The sequence below is a fragment of the Triticum urartu genome, chromosome 7A (assembly GCF_056163025.1).
Source record: "Triticum urartu cultivar PI428250 chromosome 7A, HENAU_Tu73, whole genome shotgun sequence".
NCBI classification, from domain to species: Eukaryota; Viridiplantae; Streptophyta; class Magnoliopsida; order Poales; family Poaceae; genus Triticum; species Triticum urartu.
The window spans coordinates 186,424,072-186,448,018 of NC_141879.1; the positions used below are offsets into that span (position 1 = coordinate 186,424,072).

The 23,947-nt window shown below is 46.8% G+C and overlaps 1 protein-coding gene across 1 annotated transcript; it reads left to right on the forward strand.

Annotated features, from left to right (window-relative positions):
• Positions 1 to 7,133: 7,133 nt before the first annotated feature.
• Positions 7,134 to 19,173, forward strand: LOC147958908 (uncharacterized). Its single transcript, XM_087532360.1, has 3 exons — positions 7,134 to 7,815; positions 16,236 to 17,213; positions 18,884 to 19,173. Exons 1-3 carry the CDS (start codon positions 7,134 to 7,136, stop codon positions 19,171 to 19,173), a joined length of 1,950 nt encoding a protein of 649 aa, XP_087388486.1.
• Positions 19,174 to 23,947: the final 4,774 nt, after the last annotated feature.

A 23,947-nucleotide genomic window follows, 5' to 3' on the forward strand; every position in this document is an offset into this window, starting at 1 on the left:
AAAAATAAAGAGGAAGACTTTCGGGATGAAGCGTCGCTGTCTCGAGGCAGAACTTGGGCAGGAGCATGTTTTCTCTCCGGTGGAGCGATTCCTCGAGGGATACTTCCCTCCGAGAGGGGGAAATCAAAGCCATCGACATCACTAATTATCCACTCATTGTGGGAGGACCAATCTTTATCAATGTCTTCACCAGCACCATCTCATCTCAAACCCTAGTTCATCTTTTGTATCCAACCTTTGTCCCAAAACCTCGGGTTGGTACTTGTGGGTTGCTAGTAGTGTTGATTACATCTTGTAGTTGATGCTAGTTGGTTTATTTGATGGAAGATTATATGTTCAGATCCTTGAACATGAATATGATTTGTGAGTAGTTACTTTTGTTCTTGAGGACATGGGAGAAGTCTTGTTATAAGTAATCATGTGAAGTTGGTATTCGTTTGATATTTTGATGATATGTATGTTGTTCTTCCTTTAGTGGTGTCATGTGAATGTCGACTACATGGAACTTCACCATACTTGGGCCTAAGGGAGGACATTGAGGAGTAATAAGTAGATCATGGGTTGCGAGAGTGACAGAAGTTTAAACCCTAGTTTATGCGTTATTCCATAAGGGGCTGATTTGGATCCATATGTTTCATGCTACGGTTAGATTTATCTTAATTCTTCTTTCATAGTTGCGGATGCTTGTGAGGGTAATCATAAGAGGGTTGCTTGTTCAAGTAAGAAGAGAACCCTAGCACCGGTCCACCCACACATCAAATTATCAAAGTAGCGAACACAAATCAACTAAACATGTTGAACGTGACTAGATGAGAATTCCCATGTGTCCTCGAGAATACTTTTCTTACTATAAGAGAACTCCCCGACTTGTCCTTTGCTATAAAAAGGATTAGGCCACCTTGTTGTACCTTGTTACTATTGCTACTTGTTACTTCTTACGAATTATTACCTTGCTACAAAACTACATGTTATCGTTACTTTCAGCACTCAAAGAGAATACCTTGCTGAAAACTGCTTATCATTTCCTTCTCATCCTCGTTGAGTCTGACACTATTACTTATCGAAAGGACTACGATTGATCCCCTATACTTATGGGTCATCAGCAAGGTACGGGAAAAGGCCTCCAGATGGGATCTCTTTGGAACAGAGGCTTGTGGCGGTAGAGTCAAAGTTTTAGGTTTATTTGTGGGGTTTCTCTATTTATAAGATTTTTCAGCGTTGATTTCATGCCAAAAGGTGTAAGGCCCACAGGGCAACAACCCTGTACATACTCCCAGGGCACGTGGGGTTGCCTTGTCACCGCCTCATGGGTCTTCTGGTCCTCCCATGAAGTTTCAAGAGTCTCTTATGTTCTAAAATTGTCAATAAGTTTTGTCATGTGATGAATTCATTTGGTATGGATTTTCTGGAAAACCAAAAACAAGCAGAGAACAACAACTGGCACTGGTCACTAGGTTAATATGTTAGTCCATGTAAATCATATAAAAGTGCACCAAAACCAAATAAAATTATTGTACAGATGACATGAATACTTCATCAATTATAGATACGTTGGACATCAAACATGATTTGGCAAAAGCTAGAAATATGAAGCTAGTTTTATGCATGTTTGAGCAATTGTCGGGATTGAAGATCAATTTCAACAAGAGTGAATTGTTCTGCTTTGGGAGAGCCAAAGATGAACAAGACCCATATAGATACTTGTTCAGATGTGAACTTGGAACCCTTCCGTTTAGCTATTTGGGCATTACCAATTCATCATCGCAAGCTATCTAGCAAGGAGTGGAAATGTATAGAAGTTCGATTTGAAAAAAAAACTAAGCTGCTAGAAGGGCAAGCTTATGTCTTATGGTGGTCGGCTAGTACTGATAAATTTGATGCTAACGAGTATGTTGATGTTCCTATTGTCTTTCTTTGAAGTACCTATAGGAGTACGGAAAAGGCTAGACTTTTATCAATCATTATTTTTTTTTCAAAGCGATGAAATGAAGAGAACATAGGTTAACCAAGTAGGACATTATTTGTAGACGGAAAGACTAGGGTGTGCTTGGCATTGAGAATTTGGAGGTTAAAAATCGATGCCTACTCAGTAAGTGGTCGTATAGGCATTCAGTTGAGACCGAAGACACGTGGGTACAGATTTTGCGTAATAAGTACCTACAAACTAAGACCCTGGCCCAGGTTACCGTTAGACCCAATGATTCACCTTTCTGGAAAGGGTTAATGAGGACGCAAGAAGCCTTCTTTCATAGGAGTAAAGTCATCAGCGGTAACAGTAATTCCACTAGATTCTGGGAGGACACATGGTTAGGGGAGACGCCTCTAGCCATACAATATCCATCTCTGTATAATATTGTACACCATAAAGATGCCTATACCGCTACAGTATTACAGTATGTCCCTCTAAACATTATATCTATAGAGATCTTTAGTAGGAGACCAATGGGACGCGTGGCTGCATCTCGTGCGGAGATTGATGGACATTCACTTGTCTGATGAGCCAGATGTGTTTTACTGAAAATTATCTATCAAAGGTATTTTCTCGGTAAAATTAATGTACTCAGACTTAATTGACTTTGGCCCAATCCTGAAATCGTTGCATATTTGGAAGATTAATGTTCCTTTAAGAATCAAGGTCTTCATATGGTTTGTTCACAAGGAGGTGATTCTGACTAAGATAACTTAGCAAAGTGAAGATGGGAGAGTAGTCAATGTTGCTACTTTTGTGATCAGAATGAGACTACTAAGCACCTCTTTCTCATTTGTCCTCTTGCCAAACTTTTGTGGCGCACGGTTCATATAGCCTTTAATGTCAAGCCTCCAAGCAGTATTAGCACGTTATGTCGGATGTGGCTAAGTGGAGTTGAGCCAAGCACCGCGATACGTATTCGGATAGGACTATGCGCATTACTTTGGGCTATATGGAACTTAAAAAATGACATGGTTTTTAAGACAAACTCGTATAAATTTTTTGCAGGTTATTTACATGGCCGCAACATGGATCGCACATGATCTTTACTCACTCCTGCAAAAGCCTGGGAGCTTCTAGATACTGGATGTACCCCGTGGGAGATGGTAGTTCGGGATATCTACAACTAGTTTGGATGGTAGTCCAATAATAGGCTAGGTGTTTAGTCATCTACTGTTGTTTTCATAGGTTGTGGCAGATTTTTTCGTCTTCTATTTTTTAGTTTCGAGTGAACTTGTACTCCTTCGTAAACCTTTTGAATTTCTCATTTAATAATATGGTTGCATGCATCGTTCTGACGTAGAGGCTGGGGAAAATCTTCTTTTCTGAAGAAAAGAGTTGTTTGTGTCATGGTCTAGCAGAGGCATATTTGTCTAGCCATTGATGGTATACTAGTGGTTGGGGTCCATCATTGCAGGCCGCTTGAGAGGAAGTTGTGCGCACCTTACCTTCATTTCAAAATTAAAAAAAACATTCTCGCATTGCGTGGACATCATATCCATCTAAAAAAGGCTAGACAAACTTTTCTTCAAAAAAAGTCTCACTTCTGTTTTAAAAAAACTATAAAAAACAAAAACTTTCTCCCCTTGGCCAACCAGCATGCGCCACATGGCGTAGCTGGTTGGCCACCTTTCTACCGCACCCTAATGTGTTTAATACCATATCTTTGATTATGTAGCGGCGAGCGTCTCTGCGATCCTGTGCTCAGTGGTGAAAACAATGCAAATGAGCAGTTTTTTGCGGGCAAATCAGAGAGCTTTATTCAAATAAAAGCATTCCCCGGACAGTCAGCCAAGAGGTTGGTCACAAGGAAGCTAGGGGTTTCCTCTAGCCAGCAATCCGTAACATTCAGTGTGCATGCATGTTTTTCACAAAGATGCGTAGGAAGATTTGCCGACCGGTTTACATGTTGAACATCAAATAAAACAAAACTAGCGCTAAGCTCTCCTATTTCTAGCATGATCGGGGCCACAACTGAACGAGAATTGTGGCGGGTTTTCCAGAGCATCACCAGCTCCAGGCAGTCCACTTCCATGATCACATGTGATAATCCTCTTAAGGCAGCAAAAAGAACTCCATCTCGTAGGGAAAAAAGCTTCAATGATGAGAGGATCCGAGATCCCTGTATGCGGCTTGCACCATGAGCCTAGAAGAGCAGCGGCCGCGCGAGCAACACCTCCTGCTCCACCTCGACCATCTTTAAAATTGAGAGCACCATCTGTGGTGATTTTAATCACTTCCCCCTCAGGTGGCCACCACCCAAACCCTGGCAGAATCTCAGCTGCTTTGCTCGGGGGATTCAGGAGAGCAATAGCCTCCTTTGTAGAACGAATGGTGGCTACTGGGTCAAGTCCTTCTTCCCCATGCTTGATGTGGTTTCGGGAGTGCCAGATTGACCACATGATTGTTGTAATCTTTGCTCGATCATCATTAGAAAACCTGGCGTCACATATGATATCGCGCGCCCATGAATCTGGGTGGAGACGTGGAAGCCGGAGACCGGACCACGCATACGCCTCCTCCCAAAAATGACGAGCATGCGCACAATGTATCAGTGCATGCTTTAAATCCTCGCTCATTGCCATGCATACCTTGCATCGGTCAATGATTGCGATATGGCGGTATTTGAGAGTGCTTTCATCTAGAAGAATGCCGCGGAGAACTCTCCACCAAAAGACTCGCACTTTGGGAATTACATTGAGCTTCCATAAGGCCTTCCACAACTGTTGATCGTTCCCTGAGGTTCCGGTAGCCGTCCCTTCCTCTCGAGCAAGACGCTTGTTGTGAGTCATGAGAGCGTGGTACGCCATCTTCATAGTGTAGTTGCTAGATTTTTCAAAAGCCCAAGCAAAGGAGTCCTCACCACCACCCCCCTGGATAGGGATATTAAGAATGGCATCAGCGTCGGGGGCAATGAAGATTTCCCTAAGAACATCTTGCCTCCAGGACCAATTCTCAGAGTCAATAAGCTCGGAAACTCTCTCGATATTGGTATTAGGAGGTCTCGAGATCGGGCGCATGGAGATAGTACCTGGTATCCAATTTTGGTGCCACACTAAAATAGTACTTCCATCGCCCACCCTTGCAATCAACCCAACATTTAGGGCTTCTCTTCCCGCGATGATTGCCTTCCAAGTAGCCGATGCCGATTTTGGAACCGGTGCTTGCATAAAATCAGTCTCCGGAAAGTATCGTCCTTTCAAAACCCTTGCACACAAGGAGTTGGGGTTCGTCATAAAACGCCACCCATGTTTACCAAGCATAGCAAGATTGAACAAATGTAAGTCTCTAAAACCCATTCCACCCATGCACTTTGGTTTAGTCATTTCCTCCCAGGACAACCAATGCATTGCTTTCTTATCCAAAGAGCTGCTGCAGAAGAATTTCGCCATGGGGGAGGTCAGGCTCTTGTATACCTTTTTTGGAAACAGAAAAGTACTCATCGGATAGGTAGGAATAGCTTGAGCCGTTGACTTGATGAGCGTCTCATGCCCAACGCATGCAAGCAATTTTTCCGACCACCCATTCATATACCCACGGGCTCTCTCACCGATATGATCAAAGGTTCCACTCATGATACGACCAACAGCCGTTGGCAGCCCGAGATTTTTCTCATTGAAAGCTTCCACTTGGATACTCAACACAGTTTTCATAACTTCCTTCACTTGGTCAGGAGTGTTTGTACTGAAGAAGATGGAGCTCTTTTCCCGGTTAACTCGCTGTCCAGAAGCATCACCATAGATTCTCAAAATCTCATTAAGTCTGAGAACACTATGATCTTTGGCATCAATAAAAATAAGACTGTCATCTGCAGTGATCTATAGCTTACTCTCAAACCTCTGTCAATGAACCCTCCGTTGTAAGATTTCAACAAGGAGGAAAAACCTTCCGCACATATTAGGAACAGATATGGCGAGGCAGGGTCGCCTTGACGGAGCCCCCTTGAGGGGGTGAAGAACGGCAGTAGCTCATCGTTTACGCGAACCGAAAAGCGAACTGAGGATACACATTTCATGATCAACCTGACAAAAACAATACTGAACCCCATCTTGGACAGAATTTCTTTGAGATAATGCCACTCGACACGGTCGTAAGCTTTCATCATATCAAGCTTGACCGCACAAGAATAATTATTTCCTTTTTTCCTTCTTCGCATTGTGTGCACACTCTCGTATGCCACAAGCACATTATCAGTTATTAGACGACTCGGAACAAAAGCACTTAGTTCCTCACTGATAATCTCATCCATGATGCATCGCATCCGGTTTGTAATTGCCTTACTCACAATCTTATACAAGACAGAACATAAAGCGATTGGACGGTACTGAGAAATAGACTGGGGATGCTTTACCTTTGGAATTATGGTAATGGAGGTATCATTCAGTCCAGGGGCTAACTCCCCACCATTTAAGAAATCCAAAACTGCATTAGTAACTTCTCCACCAAGAAGGTCCCAGTGCTTTTGATAAAACCCCGCGGTGAACCCATCCAAACCGGGAGCTTTTGAAGGAGCCATCTGGAAAAGCGCGGTTTTAACCTCCTCCGCAATGTAGGGTTTAGTAAGCTCCATGTTCATCGCATCTGAGATTTTGGCCGGAACATGAGCAAATAACTTGCTTGGATAATGAAAGCCGTCAGACTGGTATAGGTTCTGATAGAACTGTTGTACTTCCTCCTTGTTCTCGCTCTCATCCACACAGACCGATCCATCAGATCGCCTAAGTCCCTGAATTTTGTTCATCCTCTGACGCTTCCAGGCTTGGGCCTGAAAATACTTGGTATTACGATCCCTTCCCGTAGCCAAGGAACGCGAGACCTCTGCCGGTACCACACCTCTTCCAGATGCAGTGCCTCCTTTAGTTTCTTAATAGTACTTTGCTCCTCATCCGATGGGCCATGCCCAATGGACAGAGAACGGAGATCGTGTGTGTGCACGTCGTGCGTATGTGCACGTCCGTTGTAATTAGGCCCGAGTCTTATGGCTAGCTTTGTGTGAGTATAGTTGGCTCATGTGCCCATGTACAGATATATACCGTGTAAACTCCAGATGAATGAATACAGAGAGCATTGCATGAGTCTTCTCTTCCTTCTGTTGTTCCAACTCAACATGGTATCAGTTTTCTAGATCCCACCCTTCCGCTGCCTTCTCTCGTCCCTCGCCACCATGAGCTCTTCGTCCGACCTCTCCTCCGGCGCCTCAGACTCCGATGAGGAGTTCGGTGCCCCCGTGGCCACCCAGTCTCTTCCCACTGTCCAGATTCAGAGCCTCCGCATCCGTGATCATGTCATGGCCACTCTGGACTTCAAGAAAGAAAACTATGGCTTATGGCGGCGTGAGTTCCTCGCTGCTCTCGCCAAGTTCGGGCTCACCCATCACGTCGATGGCTCGCCGGCGCACGCCTCCTCCGACTGGGCTCTCACCGACTTCGCCATCCTCTCGTGGTACAACGCCACGGTGACCGCCTCGACTCTGGAGATTGTCGCAGATCGCAAGGACACGGCGTACACGCTCTGGAGGTCCCTCCGCTCCCTCTTCCGCAACAATCGGGATGCGCGCATCACCTACCTCCTCAACGAGTTCCACGGCTTCATCCAGGGCGAGCTTTCCGTCGTCGACTACACCTCCAAGCTCAAGCAAATGGCGGACACTCTTCGGGACCTTGGTCACCGCGTCAAGGACCGGGATCTCGTCCACAACGTCCTGCACAGCCTCGACGATCGCTTCCAACACGTCGTGCCTCACATGACTAGCGGCCGTCTTCCCACCTTCGTCAAGTTGCGTGCCTTCCTCCAACTGGAGGAGCAGCGCCTCGCCCGACAGGCGCGCGTCGCCGCCCGCTCCGCCTGTAGGGGAACGTAGCATAAATTCAAAATTTTCCTACGTATCACCAAGATCTATCTATGGAGAAACCAGCAACGAGGGGAAGGAGAGTGCATCTACATACCCTTGTAGATCGCTAAGCGGAAGCGTTCAAGTGAACGGGGTTGATGGAGTCGTACTCGTCGTGATTCAGATCACCGATGATCCTAGTGCCGAACGGACGGCACCTCCGCGTTCAACACACGTACAGCCCGATGACGTCTCCCACGCCTTGATCCAGCAAGGAGAGAGGGAGAGGTTGATGAAGATTCAGCAGCACGACGGCGTGGTGGTGGATGCAGGGCGTCACAGTAGCAGGGCTTAGCCTATACTACGAGAGAGAGAGAGACGTAACGGGGAGAGAGGGAGGGGCTGCACCAAAGGCAAAAGGTGTGTTTGAGAGGCCCTCCTACCCCACTATATATAGGAATCCCAAGGGGGGGGGTGCGCCAGCCCCTAGGAGATCCAATCTCCAGGGGGCGGCGGCCAGGGGAGGAGTCCTCCCCCCCCAAGGCACCTAGGAGGTGCCTTCCCTCCTTGGGACTCTTCCTTAGGGTTTCCCCCTTCACCCTAGGCGCATGGGCCATAAGGGAAGTGGCGCCCCAGCCCACTTTGGGCTGGATCCCTTCCCACTTCAGCCCATGGGACCCTCCGGGATAGGTGGCCCCACCCGGTGGGCCCCCGGGACCCTTCCGGTGGTCCCGGTACAATACCGATGACCCCGAAACTTGTCCCGATGGCCGAAACAGGACTTCCTATATATAAATATTTACCTCCGGACCATTCCGGAACTCCTCGTGACGTCCGGGATCTCATCCGGGACTCCGAACAATATTCGGGTTACTGCATACACATATCTTCATAACCCTAGCGTCATCGAACCTTAAGTGTGTAGACCCTACGGGTTCGGGAGACATGCAGACATGACCGAGACGTTCTCCTGTCAATAACCAACAGCGGGATCTGGATACCCATGATGGCTCCCACATGTTCCACGATGATCTCATCGGATGAACCACGATGTCAAGGACTTAATCAATCCCGTATACAATTCCCTTTGTCTATCGGTATGTTACTTGCCCGAGATTCGATCGTCGGTATCCAATACCTAGTTCAATCTCGTTACCGGCAAGTCTCTTTACTCGTTCCGTAACACATCATCCCATGATCAACTCCTTGGTCACATTGCGCATATGATGATGTCCTACCGAGTGGGCCCAGAGATACCTCTCCGCTTACACGGAGTGACAAATCCCAGTCTCGATTCGTGCCAACCCAACAGACACTTTCGGAGATACCTGTAATGCACCTTTATAATCACCCAGTTACGTTGTGACGTTTGATACACCCAAAGCATTCCTACGGTATCCGGGAGTTGCACAATCTCATGGTCTAAGGAAATGATACTTGACATTAGAAAAGCTTTAGCATACGAACTACACGATCTTTGTGCTAGGCTTAGGATTGGGTCTTGTCCATCACATCATACTCCTTATGATGTGATCCCGTTATCAACGACATCCAATGTCCATGGTTAGGAAACCGTAACCATCTATTGATCAACGAGCTAGTCAACTAGAGGCTCACTAGGGACATGGTGTTGTCTATGTATCCACACATGTATCTGAGTTTCCTATCAATACAATTATAGCATGGATAATAAACGATTATCATGAACAAGGAAATATAATAATAACCAATTTATTATTGCCTCTAGGGCATATTTCCAACAGTCTCCCACTTGCACTAGAGTCAATAATCTAGTTCACATCGCCATGTGATTAACACTCACAGGTCACATCGCCATGTGACTAACACCCAAGAGTTTACTAGAGTCAGTAGTCTAGTTCACATCACTATGTGATTAACACTCAATGAGTTTTAGGTTTGATCATGTTGCTTGTGAGAGAGGTTTTAGTCAACGGGTGCGAACCTTTCAGATCCGTGTGTGCTTTACAAATCTCTATGTCATCTCCTAGATGTAGCTACCACGCTCTATTTGGAGCTATTCCAAATAACTGTTCTACTTGGAGCTATTCTAAATTATTGCTCCATTATATGCATCCGGTATCTCTACTCAGAGCTATCCGGATAGGTGTTAAGCTTGCATCGACGTAACCCTTTACGACGAACTCTTTTTACCACCTCCATAACCGAGAAACTTCCTTAGTCCACTAGTTACTAAGGATAACTTTGACCGCTGTCCTGTAATCCATTCTTGGATCACTCTTGTACCCCTTGACTGACTCATGGCAAGGCACACTTCAGGTGCGGTACACAGCATAGCATACTGTAGAGCCTACGTCTTAAGCATAGGGGACGACTTTCGTCCTTTCTCTCTATTCTGCCATGGTCGAGCTTTAAGTCTTAACTTCATACCTTACAACTCAGGCAAGAACTCCTTCTTTGACTGATCCATCTTGAACAGCTTCAAGATCATGTCAAGGTATGTGCTCATTTGAAAGTACCATTAAGCGTTTTGATCTATCCTTATAGATCTTGATGCTCAATGTTCAAGTAGCTTAATCCAGGCTTTCCATTGAAAACACTTTCCAATAACCCTATATGCTTTCTAGAAATCCTACATCATTTCTGATCAACAATATGTCAACATATACTTATCAGAAATTCTATAGTGCTCCCACTCACTTCTTTGGAAACACAAGTTTCTCATAAACTTTGTATAAACCCAAAATCTTTGATCATCTCATCAAAGCATACATTCCAACTCCGAGATGCTTACTCCATTCCTTAGAAGGAATGCTGGAGCTTTGCATACTTATTAGCATCTTTCAGGATTGACAAAACCTTTCGGTTGTATCACATACAACCTTTCCTCAAGAAAATCGTCGAGGAAACAATGTTTTGACATCCTATCTGCAAGATTTCATAAATAATGCAGTAATCGCTAATATAATTCCAACAGACTCTTAGCATCGCTACGAGTGAGAAAGTCTCATCGTAGTCAACTCTTTGAACTTGTCGGAAAACATCTTAACGACAAGTCGAGCTTTCTTAATGGTGACATTACCATCATTGTCCGTCTTCCTTTTTAAAATCCATCTGTACTCAACAGCCTTATGACCATCAAGTAGTTCTTCCAAAGTCTACACTTTGTTTTCATATATGGATCCTCTCTCGGATTATATGGCCTTGAGCCATTTATCGGAATCCAGGCCCACCATCGCTTCTCCATAGCTCGTAGGTTCATTGTTGTCTAGCAACATGACTTCCAAGACAGGGTTACGTACCACTCTGAAGTAGAACGCATCCTTGTCATGCTACGATGTTTGGTAGTGACTTGATCTGAAGTTTCATGATCACCATCATAAGCTTCCACTTCAATTGGTGTAGGTGCCATAGGAACAACTTCCTGTGCCCTGCCACACACTAGTTGAAGAGACGGTTTAATAACCTCATCAAGTCTCCACCATCCTCCCACTCAATTCTTTCGAGAGAAACTTTTCCTCGAGAAAGGACCCGATTCTAGAAACAATCCCTTATTGCTTTCGGATCTGAGACAGGAAGTATACCCAACTATTTTGGGTTGTCCTATGAAGATGCATTTATCCGCTTTGGGTTCGAGCTTATCTACCTGAAACCTTTTTCACATAAGCGTCGCAGCCCCAAACTTTCAAGAAATGACAGCTTAGGTTTCTCTAAACCATAGTTCATACGGTGTCATATCATCGGAATTACGTGGTGCCCTATTTAAAGTGAATGTGGTTGTCTCTAATGCCTAACCCATAAACTATCGTGGTAATTTGATAAGAGACATCATGGTATGCATCATATCCAATAGGGTGCAGTTATGATGTTCGGACACACCATCACACTATGGTGTTCCAGGCTGTATCAGTTGTGAAACAATTTCCACAATGTCTTAATTCTGTGCCAAACTCGTAATTCAGATATTCATCTCTATGATCATATCATAGATATTTTATCCTCTTGTCACGATGATCTTTCAACTTCACCCTGAAATTACTTGAACCTTTCAATAATTCAGACTCGTGATTCATCAAGTAAATATACTCAACATTTACTGAAATCATCTGTGAAGTAAGAATATAACGATATCCACTACATGCCTCAGCACTCATTGGACTGCACACATCAAAAATGTATTACTTCCAACAAGTTGCTTTCTTGTTCCATTTTACTGAAAAACGAGGCTTTCGGTCATCTTGCCCATGTGGTATGATTTGCATGTCTCAAGTGATTCAAAATCAAGCGAGTACAAAACGGTCCATTTGCATGGAGTTTCTTCATGCATATATACCAATAGACATGGTTCGCATGTCCCAAACTTTTCAAAAACGAGTGAGCCCAAAGATCCATCAACATGGAGCTTCTTCATGCGTTTTATACCGATATGACTTACGTGGCAGTGCCACAAGTAGGTGGTACTATCATTACTATCTTTTGGCATGAACATGTGTATCACTACGATCGAGATTCAATAAACCATTCATTTTAGGTGCAAGACCATTGAAGGTATTATTCAAATAAACAGAGTAACCATTATTCTCCTTAAATGAATAACCGTATTGCGATAGACATAATCCAATCATGTCTATGCTCAACGCAAACACCAATCTCGATGGTAGAGGGAGCGTGCGACGCTTGATCATATCAACATTGGAAACACTTCCAACACATATTGTCAGCTCACCTTTAGCTAGTCTCCGTTTATTCCGTAGCTTTTATTTCGAGTTACTAACACTTAGCAACCGAACCGGTATCTAATACCCTGGTGCTACTAGGAGTACTAGTAAAGTGCACATTAACATAATGTATATCCAATATACTTCTATCGACCTTGCCAGCCTTCTAATCTACCAAGTATCTAGGGTAATTCTGCTCCAGTGGCTGTTCCCTTTATTACAGAAGCACTTAGTCTCGGGTTTGGGTTCAACTTTGGGTTTCTTCACTAGAGCAGCAGCTGAATTGCCATTTCATGAACTATCCCTTCTTGCCCTTGCCCTTCTTGAAACTAGTGGTTTCACCAACCATCAACAATTGATGCTCCTTCTTGATTTCTACTTTGGTGTCAAACAGCGCGAATATCTCAAGGATCATCATATATGTCCCTGATATATTATAGTTCATCGCGAAGCTCTAGCAGCTTGGTGGTAATGACTTCGGAGAAACATCACTATCTTATCTGGAAGATTAACTCCCACTCGATTCAAATGATTGTTGTACTCAGACAATCTGAGCACAAGCTCAACAATTGAGCTTTTCTCCCTAGTTTGCAGGTTAGAAAAATCGTTGGAGGTCTTATACCTCTTGACGTGGGCACGAGCCTGTAATTCCAATTTCAGCCCTCAAAACATCTCATATGTTTCGTGACGTTTCAAAACATCTTTGGTGCCTCAATTCTAAACCATTTAACTGAACTATCATGTAGTTATCAAAACGTGTATGTCAGATGTTCGCAACATCCACAGACAACGTTCGAGGTTCAGCACACTGAGCGGTGCATTAAGGACATAAGCCTTCTAAGAAGCAATGAGGACAATCCTCAGTTTACGGACCTAGTCTGCATAATTGCTACTATCAACTTTCAACTAAATTTTCTCTAGGAACATAACTAAACAGTAGAACTATATCGTGAGCTATGACATAATTTGCAAAATCCTTTTGACTATGTTCAGGATAATTAAGTTCATCTTATGAACTCCCACTTAGATTAGACATCCCTCTAGTCATCTAAGTATTACACGATCCGAGTCGACCAGGCCATGCCCGATTAACACGTGAGACGGACTAGTCAACGTCGGTGAACATCTTCATGTTGATCGTATCTTCCATACGACTCGTGTTCGACCTTTCGGTCTCTGTGTTCAGAGGCCATGTCTTCACATGCTTAGGCTCTTCAAGTTAACCCTAAGTGTTTTTGCATGTGTAAATCTTGCTTACACCCGTTGTATGTGAACGAAAGGATCTATCACACCCGATTAACACGTGATGCTTCGAAGCGACGAACTGTAGCAACGGTGCACAGTTAGGGGAGAACACTTCTTGAAATTGTTGTAAGGGATCATCTTATTTACTACCGTCGTTCTAAGCAAATAAGATGTATAAACATGATAAACATCATATGCAATCAAATAATAGTGACATGATATGGCCAATATCATATAGCTCCTTTGATCTCCATCTTGGGGCTCCATGATCATCTATTACAAGAACATGATCAATCTCATGCATTACATATATCATTTATCACATCCTTTTGGCCATATCACATCACATAGCATACCCTGCAAAAACAAGTTAGACGTCCTCTAATTGTTGTTTGCATGTTTTACGTGGCTACTATGGGTTTCTAGCAAGAACGTTTCTTACCTACGCAAAGACCACAACGTGATATGCCAATTTCTATTTACCCTTCATAAGGACCCTTTTCATCGAATCTGATCCGACTAAAGTAGGAGAGACAGACACCCGCCAGCCACCTTATGCATCTAGTGCATGTTTGTCGGTGGAACCGGTCTCACATAAGAGTATGTGTAAGGTTGGTCCAGGCCGCTTCATCCCACGATGCCGCCGAATCAAGATAAGACTAGTAACGGCAAGCATATTGAACAAAATCAACGCCCACAACTACTTTGTGTTCTACTCGTGCATAGAATCTACGCAATAGACCTAGCTCATGATGCCACTGTAGGGGAACGTAGCATAAATTCAAAATTTTCCTACGTATCACCAAGATCTATCTGTGGAGAAACCAGCAACGAGGGGAAGGAGAGTGCATCTACATACCCTTGTAGATCGCTAAGCGGAAGCGTTCAAGTGAACGGGGTTGATGGAGTCGTACTCGTCGTGATTCAGATCACCGATGATCCTAGTGCCGAACGGACGGCACCTCCGCGTTCAACACACGTACAGCCCGATGACGTCTCCCACGCCTTGATCCAGCAAGGAGAGAGGGAGAGGTTGATGAAGATTCAGCAGCACGACGACGTGGTGGTGGATGCAGGGCGTCACAGTAGCAGGGCTTCGCCTATACTACGAGAGAGAGAGACGTAACGGGGACAGAGGGAGGGGCTGCACCAAAGGCAAAAGGTGTGTTTGAGAGGCCCTCCTACCCCACTATATATAGGAATCCCAAGGGGGGGGGTGCGCCAGCCCCTAGGAGATCCAATCTCCAGGGGGCGGCGGCCAGGGGAGGAGTCCTCCCCCCCCCCCCCAAGGCACCTAGGAGGTGCCTTCCCTCCTTGGGACTCTTCCTTAGGGTTTCCCCCTTCACCCTAGGCGCATGGGCCATAAGGGAAGTGGCGCCCCAGCCCACTTTGGGCTGGATCCCTTCCCACTTCAGCCCATGGGACCCTCCGGGATAGGTGGCCCCACCCGGTGGGCCCCCGGGACCCTTCCGGTGGTCCCGGTACAATACCGATGACCCCGAAACTTGTCCCGATGGCCGAAACAGGACTTCCTATATATAAATCTTTACCTCCGGACCATTCCGGAACTCCTCGTGACGTCCGGGATCTCATCCGGGACTCCGAACAATATTCGGGTTACTGCATACACATATCTTCATAACCCTAGCGTCACCGAACCTTAAGTGTGTAGACCCTACGGGTTTGGGAGACATGCAGACATGACCGAGACGTTCTCCTGTCAATAACCAACAGCGGGATCTGGATACCCATGATGGCTCCCACATGTTCCACGATGATCTCATCGGATGAACCACGATGTCAAGGACTTAATCAATCCCGTATACAATTCCCTTTGTCTATCGGTATGTTACTTGCCCGAGATTCGATCGTCGGTATCCAATACCTAGTTCAATCTCGTTACCGGCAAGTCTCTTTACTCGTTCCGTAACACATCATCCCGTGATCAACTCCTTGGTCACATTGCGCATATGATGATGTCCTACCGAGTGGGCCCAGAGATACCTCTCCGCTTACACGGAGTGACAAATCCCAGTCTCGATTCGTGCCAACCCAACAGACACTTTCGGAGATACCTGTAATGCACCTTTATAATCACCCAGTTACGTTGTGACGTTTGATACACCCAAAGCATTCCTACGGTATCCGGGAGTTGCACAATCTCATGGTCTAAGGAAATGATACTTGACATTAGAAAAGCTTTAGCATACGAACTACACGATCTTTGTGCTAGGCTTAGGATTGGGTCTTGTCCATCACATCATACTCCTTATGATGTGATCCCGTTATCAACGACATCCAATGTCCATGGTTAGGAAACCGTAACCATCTATTGATCAACGAGCTAGTCAACTAGAGGCTCACTAGGGACATGGTGTTGTCTATGTATCCACACATGTATCTGAGTTTCCTATCAATACAATTATAGCATGGATAATAAACGATTATCATGAACAAGGAAATATAATAATAACCAATTTATTATTGCCTCTAGGGCATATTTCCAACACCGCCCTGCTGGCGCAGGCCACCGCACTCTACGCCACCCGCCCGCCCGCGCCTGCCCCGACACCGACCCCCTCCTTCAACTTGGCGCTACTGGGCGCCCAGTCTGCAGGTGCTGGCCCCTCCGCTGGCTCCTCCGGGTCGCACGGCCGGAAGAAACGCAAGCAAAATCCGTCCCAGGGCGTCGGCTCTTCCTACGGCGGGGGCGTGCCAGCCCCTGGTCACCACGGTGCCCCGAGCGGCTCGCGCCCTCCCACCATAGTTGCCGGGACCTTCCAGGGCATCCTCGGCGCGCGCCCCTCTGCTCCGGCGGCTCCGCACGCGCTCCAGGCGGCGGTGCGCCCTGCGGCCCCGCACTCACTCCAGCCGGCGGCGAGCCCTGCGCCGTCTCCTCAGTGGGACCAGGCCGCCCTGATCGCTGCCCTGCACCAGATGTCCGTGCAGCCGCCCTCCACTCCCGGCGGCGACTGGATCTTCGACGGCGGGGCATCGTCACACATGAGCTCGGGCGCTTGTATTCCTTTCTTCTCTCCCAATCCATCCTCTCCCTCATCCATCGTGGTAGGCGATGGCTCCACCCTCCCCATCATGGGTCTCGGTTCTGCTTCTCTTCCAACTCCCTCCCATACTCTCCCTCTCCTAGAAATCCTCATATCCCCTTCTCTTATCAAAAACTTAGTTTCTGTTCGAGCTTTTACTCGCGATAATTCTGTTTCCGTTGAATTTGATCCCCATGGTTTTTCTATCAAGGATCTGGCTACCAAGGCGGTGCTTCTCCGATGTGACTCCACCGGCGACATCTACACGTTCGTCCCTCCTCGTCACTGCCTCGCCACCACCGTCACGGCCAGTCTATGGCACCAGCGTCTCGGGCACCCCGGCGCCGCCGTCCTCGCCAAGGCTTCTTCCTACTTCAAGTTCAGCAACAATAAAAACTCGATGCCCCACTGCGATGCTTGTCGCTTAGGCAAACACACTAGGCTCCCATTTGCTTCTTCTACTTCGCAAACAACTTTTCACTTTGAACTCTGTCATTGTGATTTGTGGACAAGTCCCGTCTTGAGTGTATCTGGTTATCAATACTATTTAGTTATTCTTGATGATTTTACTCATTATGTGTGGACCTTTCCCATTCGTGGCAAGTCCGAAGTTCATCGCCTCCTTGTTCTCTTTTATGCCTACGTCCAAACTCAATTCTCTCACCCCATTCTCGCCTTTCAAACTGACAATGGCCGAGAGTTCGATAACCACGCCAACTGCACCCTTCTCGCCTCCCACGGCACCCTCCTCTGCCTCACACGCCCATACACTTCCCAACAAAATGGCAAGGCTGAGGGCATCCTTCGCACACTTAACGACGGAGTCCGCACCCTTCTTCTTCATGCCTCCATGCCACCGCGCTGGTGGGCCGAAGCCCTTTCTACCTCTTCATATCTCCTCAACCGGCGGCCATGCAAACCTCGACTCCTTACCACGCCGTTCGAGTTACTTTTCGGCCGCACACCTGAATTCTGCCATCTACGCGTCTTCGGATGCCTCTGCTACCCAAATCTCCTCGCCACGACAGCCCACAAGCTATCTCCCCGCTCTGTAGCATGCGTTTTCTTGGTTACCCTGATGACCGAAAGGGATATCGTTGTTACGATCCGATCTCACGGCGTATTATTTTCTCACGACACGTTACGTTTGTAGAGACTGTCTTCCTGTTCAAAACGCTGCCTGGCACATCATCTATCTCCACCAATTCCTCCATCGATCCAAACCACCAGGATCACGCCGCGCCAACCACTCCTGCATGGGCGCCGCCCGAGCCCACTGCTACATGCTCGCCATCTAGCTCGCCCGGTCCATCCCCACCCAAACTACCCCACCCATGCAGCACATGCATCCACCCTCGCCCGTTGCACATGGCTCTCCCGACCCACCCATCCCAACTCACGCATGCAGCCTACTCCTCCAGCCATCTCGCCCTCTGCACGTGGGACACCTCCCACTCCGTCGAACCCACCATCCCCTACACCCACCTCGCCTGCTGCGGCTTCGTCCAACCCTTCAACTACCACTGCTCCGAACGCGCCGCCTGCCATGCATCCCCATCCGATGGTGACACGGGAACGACATGGCATTTTTCAGCCTAACCCGCGCTACGCTAATATGCACGCCACCACCATCTCTCCGATTCCCTCCTCCGTCCGCGCTGCCCTGCAAGATCCAAATTGGCGCGCGGCAATGCAGGCAGAATGCGATGCTCTTATAGCTAGCTCCACGTGGACTCTTGTTCCCCGGCCACCTCACACTAACATCGTGTCCGATAAGTGGGTTTTCCGCATCAAAACAAAAGCCGACGGCTCTCTGGACCGCTATAAAGCTCGTTGGGTTGTCCGCGGCTTCGCTCAACGCCCGGGCATCGATTTCGGGGAGACCTTCTCTCCGGTGGTCAAACCGGCCACGATTCGCACCATGCTCACCTTGGCATGCTTGCGTGGCTGGCCTGTTCACCAGCTTGACGTGAAAAACGCCTTCCTTCATGGCGTCCTTGATGAGCAGGTCTACTGCTATTAGTCAGCCGGATTCGTGGACACCGCTTGCCGTGATCATGTATATCGCCTCTCTAAGTCGTTGTACGGCCTTAAGTAGGCCCGCGGGCATGGTTCCATTGCTTCGCCACCTTCGACACCACTATTGGGTTTTCCGCGTCTCGCTCCGACGCCTCGCTATTCATACTGTGGCGGGGCCATGATGCGGCCTACCTCCTGCTGCACGTCGACGACATCGTCCTCGCCGCTTCATCGACGCCCCTCCTCCGCAGCATCGTTGATCAGCTCCAGCGCGAGTTCGCTATGACGGACTTAGGTGACCTACACTACTTCCTCGGCATCCGTGTTCATCGCACGCCACATGGTTTCTTCGCAGGCCCAGTACGCTGACGAGCTTCTTCAGCGGGCCGGCATGTCTCAGTGTCATCCTGCATCCACTCCTGTTGACACGTCGCCCAAGGTCGCTGCTGATGCCGGCTCTCCGATGGCCGATCCGTCCGAATACAGAAGCCTTACCGGTGGGCTTCAGTATCTCACCATGACGCGTCCTGACTTGGCTTACACGGTTCAGCAGGCATGTCTCCACATGCATGATCCTCATGACTGCCATCTCGCCATCATCAAACGCATCCTGTGTTATGTTTGCGGCACCTCCACCTATGGTCTTTTCATATCCTCTTCAGCATCCACAGACATTGTGGCATACTCTGATGCGGATTGGGCCGGCTGCCCCGACACTCGCCGCTCGACCTCGGGCTACTGCGTCTACCTCGGCAGCACACTCGTCAGTTGGTCCTCCAAGAGACAGACCACTGTCTCTCGTTCCAGCGCAGAGGCCGAGTACCGAGCCATGGCCAATGCCGTCGCTGACTGCATTTGGTTGCGGCAACTCCTGGATGAGCTTGGTTGTTCTCTTCCGTAGGCCACGGTTGTCTTTTGTGACAACATCTCGGCGGTGTACATGTCTACCAATCCCGTGCATCATCGAAGGACCAAGCACATCGAGCTGGACATTCACTTTGTCAGGGAGAAGGTGGCTCTCGGTGACTTCCGCATTGTACATGTTCCTACAACTCAACAACTAACAGACATCATGACCAAGGGCCTCCCAGTGGCAGCTTTTCAACCCTTCCGCTCCAGTCTATGCGTCTTGCTAGGCACCGACGACTCGACTGCGGCGGGGTGTTAGAGATCGTGTGTGTGCACGTCGTGCGTACGTGCACGTCCGTTGTAATTAGGCCCGAGTCTTATGGCTAGCTTTGTGTGAGTATAGTTGGCCCATGTGCCCATGTACAGATATATATCGTGTAAACTCCAGATGAATGAATACAGAGAGCATTGCACGAGTCTTCTCTTCCTTCTGTCGTTCCAACTCAACAGAGGACTCCGTTCAAAATGGAAACAATATGAGAGTACAAGATAGACGGCGTGATGCTCCCATCTCATCTGCTTCCGGACACACCGCGTCATCAGCTAAGCGTCACCAAGAGATCATAAACTCAAAACAGTCGCTTTTAACCTGACAGATCGGGACGTATACTGATCCGAAATCAATGAGCCTGACTGGTGCAACACCATGTCTAAGGTTCATTATTGATTGTGTATATTTGTTCCAGAAATTAACTACGAGCCGTAGCACCGCAGCGGATGTACGATTGGACGCTCTAAACCTGCCGATGATGCCTTGTTTAATAATAACTCAATCCGTAAACCGTAAGCTTATGGTGTGCAGCCATTATTTTACTATTGTTTCCGGTTCAGGTTAGAGATAACAGAGATCGAACTTCACTCACATCAGCAGCCACAAAGAAAATGCGGCTGGAAAAAAAGTGGTTGAAGATTACGTTAGTTAGATAGAAGTGAAACCTCTATGCGGATTTAATGCAGATACCGCACAGTGGATTGAAAGTCGGTGGGCGACTGCTGGCATGGCATGGTTCTCAAAGTGCCACAAAAAAGAAGATGCATGCGTATATACCCGACATAAACCACCCACATGTAATACCTGAACGCTGTATATATGGTGTCCGCTAAGAGCATTTTTAACCGACCCCTTATAATTTAGCCCCTGAAACATTGATTCGGGAATTGTATAGGATGGTTTACATGTAGCCCGTTATTTAAAAAAAGATATTTTGCAAGTTTAAAAAATAAAAAATCATGTGAAAACTTGTGCGTATTCACAACAGATCTGTAAATTTTCATTAAAAATGTTTTGATTAGCAAGCTATGAAAAAAAATCTCAGGCCAACAAAAACATTTTTGGCCCATTTTTTATGTACATATTTGTCTTTCTTGTCTGCGCTACGCATGAAAGTTATTGTAATGCAAATTTTCTCAAATGTGTTATATGTGTATGTATAAATGTGGCAAATAAATCTTCTTAGTTCAAACATACAAGAAACAGAACAATCATTAGCATGGCACCGTCCATGCCATGATAACATAACCTAACTTGCCACAACACCTGCTGTTGTGTGGTTCTACATATAACCAAGCAAGTGTGTTGTTTTGATTTTTTGTAATTCCTTTTATATGGGCTAGAAATTATTATAATTTTAGAAGTTTCACACTCAAAAGACTACCTGAGGCCGAAAATGTCAAATGGAGGCCGAGTTTCATGGAGGTCTTAATTTTGAAATTTTCAAATTCATACTTTTACGTTCCACTTTCTTAAATAATACACATATACACATAGACATAATGTACATATGCGTAGATTTTCATGATGAAATACGTTAAAATGAGAGCCACATAAAAAATAATTCTGCACTTTTGCTTAATATTATGTTTTCAGAATGTTTTGAAATTAAAAAAATAGAATTTTGAAATTTAAAATTAAGGTATCCACGAAGCTCGACCTCCAAAACGCCCTACTCATCTGAGGCAAACAACTACAACAACTTTACACACGGCGAAAAAAACCAAAGAACAAATTCGTTCTGGTGAATGTGGAAATATCTACTCTACTTAGCTATTTAGATCCTAGCACATTAGGTGTGGCCCCGCACTACTGTGTTTTAGGTTGCACGTTTGGCCGAGGTGGCCCTGACAGAGACGGGGCGGCCATAAAGGTGACCGGTGAACGAAGACTCTGCGTTCGCTGGCGAAGATTTAGAAAAAAAGGGATTAAGACAGAGGTGGAGAGAGACGTGTAGGACGGAGATTCGTGCAGAGATGATTGGTCCATTCCCAGCCGATGACCTGTCTCGCTTGGACATGTACAGAGACGTGGGATCCTGGAGATGGCATCCGCAGGAATCTGCACTGCAGCGACATCTCTCGTGAAAAGTGAAGTTCCGATCGAGAAAACAAAGGGTAGAGCTGCAGCAGCCCGCCGCGTGACATTCACCGAATGCACCACGGCTTTCCGAAGTCGCGAAAGGCTTTTTCAGTCTGAGGGACCGAAATCCAGAAAGCAGTTGTACTTGCTTAAGATTTCTCAAAAAAAATAGTTGTACTTGCATAAGGAAATAGGTTAGGCGGCAACGTGCTATTAAAATTGACCTCCACGACATCTATATATAGAACAAGAACATGTTGATAGAATGTGTTATCTTTTCAGTGATGTCTAAACTGTCTGTGTGATTATTGAAGCTTATTTCGAAAACATGTGACTTCTAAGGGATGATAATTTTAGCACCATGGAGAAAAAGATTATCCGTTTAAGCGATGTCACTGCTAATTAAGAGATGATATGTTTAGTACCATGGAAAAAAAGTTATCCAATATAAGCGACAGCATCAACGATCGGCCTACTAAGAGATGATACTAGGTACTCCCCCCTAAAGAACTAAAGTAGTGATCTAAACGCTTTTATATTTCTTTACAAAGTGAGTATAATATAGGGAAAAAAATCTCATGTTAAATTAGAGCATCGAACAACTGACTTGGTGATTCACAAAAAAAACTGACTTGGTATAGGGCTGAAGAACTTTTGATGCAGTGAAAAACAAGGGCGGTGCAGTAACAGCTGCACAAAAATGCGTTGTAGACTCCTTGTAGGTTTCCGGTGCAAGTTCTCGCGAAGATAAAGATATGCATATATCACTTACACTTAAACTCTCGAAATAGGCTCTCACCCACTTTATATATAAAGCAACTAATCAAAGTACACGGCCGAAGGATACAATATGATGGGAAGGCCCGCTTACAAAGCAGATCGAAAGATACAACAAGAACGTAGAACAAGCCTAACACTAACAAGAACATAGAACAAGCCTAACATATTGCCGAGGCCCGACCGAAGACTCCTAAGCTCCATGACAACGCCCCTAGAAGGGTGATGGCACAAAGCGTCGCCGCTGCCGAGTCTGAACACAGACAAAGGTTTTCACCTGAAGCCCTGGCAGAAGGACAAGATCTACAACGACGTCTTCAAGAAGCAAGCGGCGCCTACGGGCATCGCCGTTGTCAGAAACGCAAAGTTTTCACTCGGACACTCACCTACACCACCAAGAGGAGTCCCGGCCACCACCTCAACAAGGGCCAACTTGTCCACCCCAGATCTGGGCACTGCTAGCGCAGACCTCCCACCACTACACCCCTTGTCGCCCACACGACCAAGAGATGGAGCCACCACCACCACGAAGCCTAGAGGAAAGCCAACCGTGAAGCCCGCCGTCAAGAACCGGTGCCCCAGCATCCAGGACCCTAGGCACAATCGGCCATCCACATCACGACCACCCAGCCAAACTAGTAGGAGGGAAAGGGGCCTCCTTTCACTCCTAGCCCGGCATCAGCCACCGGGTCTGAGTCGGCACCTCCACTGTAGGAAGTGCCCACACTTGTGTCCCAGCTGGTCCTGGTGGACCCGTGGATGGATACAACCCAGTGACTACCAATGGACCCGACAAGCACACTTGAATGCCGCCATGTCTGTGGCCACCAGCGCCAATCCGTATGATGGCACAACAGTGCCCGGAGAGCCAACCTCGGACCGACGTCACAAACATGCACCAAGCAAGAAGGGCAAAACGGAAGGCATCCAACGCAGACCAAGTCAACCCCATACCTGCACATTGTCGGACATCGTCCACCACCACAATCCAGATCCGCTCTGCCCGCCAAAGACGCCACAATCCGGATCCACTGCCGCCAGCCGAAGCAGCCGCGCCACCCCATCGCCTTCAACAAGCACCTCCCAGACCACCGCTGACCTCAC

Bases quoted from the DNA above. Each gene is read 5' to 3' on its own strand.
- LOC147958908 (XM_087532360.1), top strand. From the start codon at position 7,134: ATGAGCTCTTCGTCCGACCTCTCCTCCGGCGCCTCAGACTCCGATGAG. The intron at 7,816-16,235 runs GTAGGGGAACGT...TATTGCCTCTAG, and splicing joins CGTCGCCGCCCGCTCCGCCT to GGCATATTTCCAACACCGCC. The intron at 17,214-18,883 runs GCAAACACACTA...GGCCTTAAGTAG, and splicing joins CTGCGATGCTTGTCGCTTAG to GCCCGCGGGCATGGTTCCAT.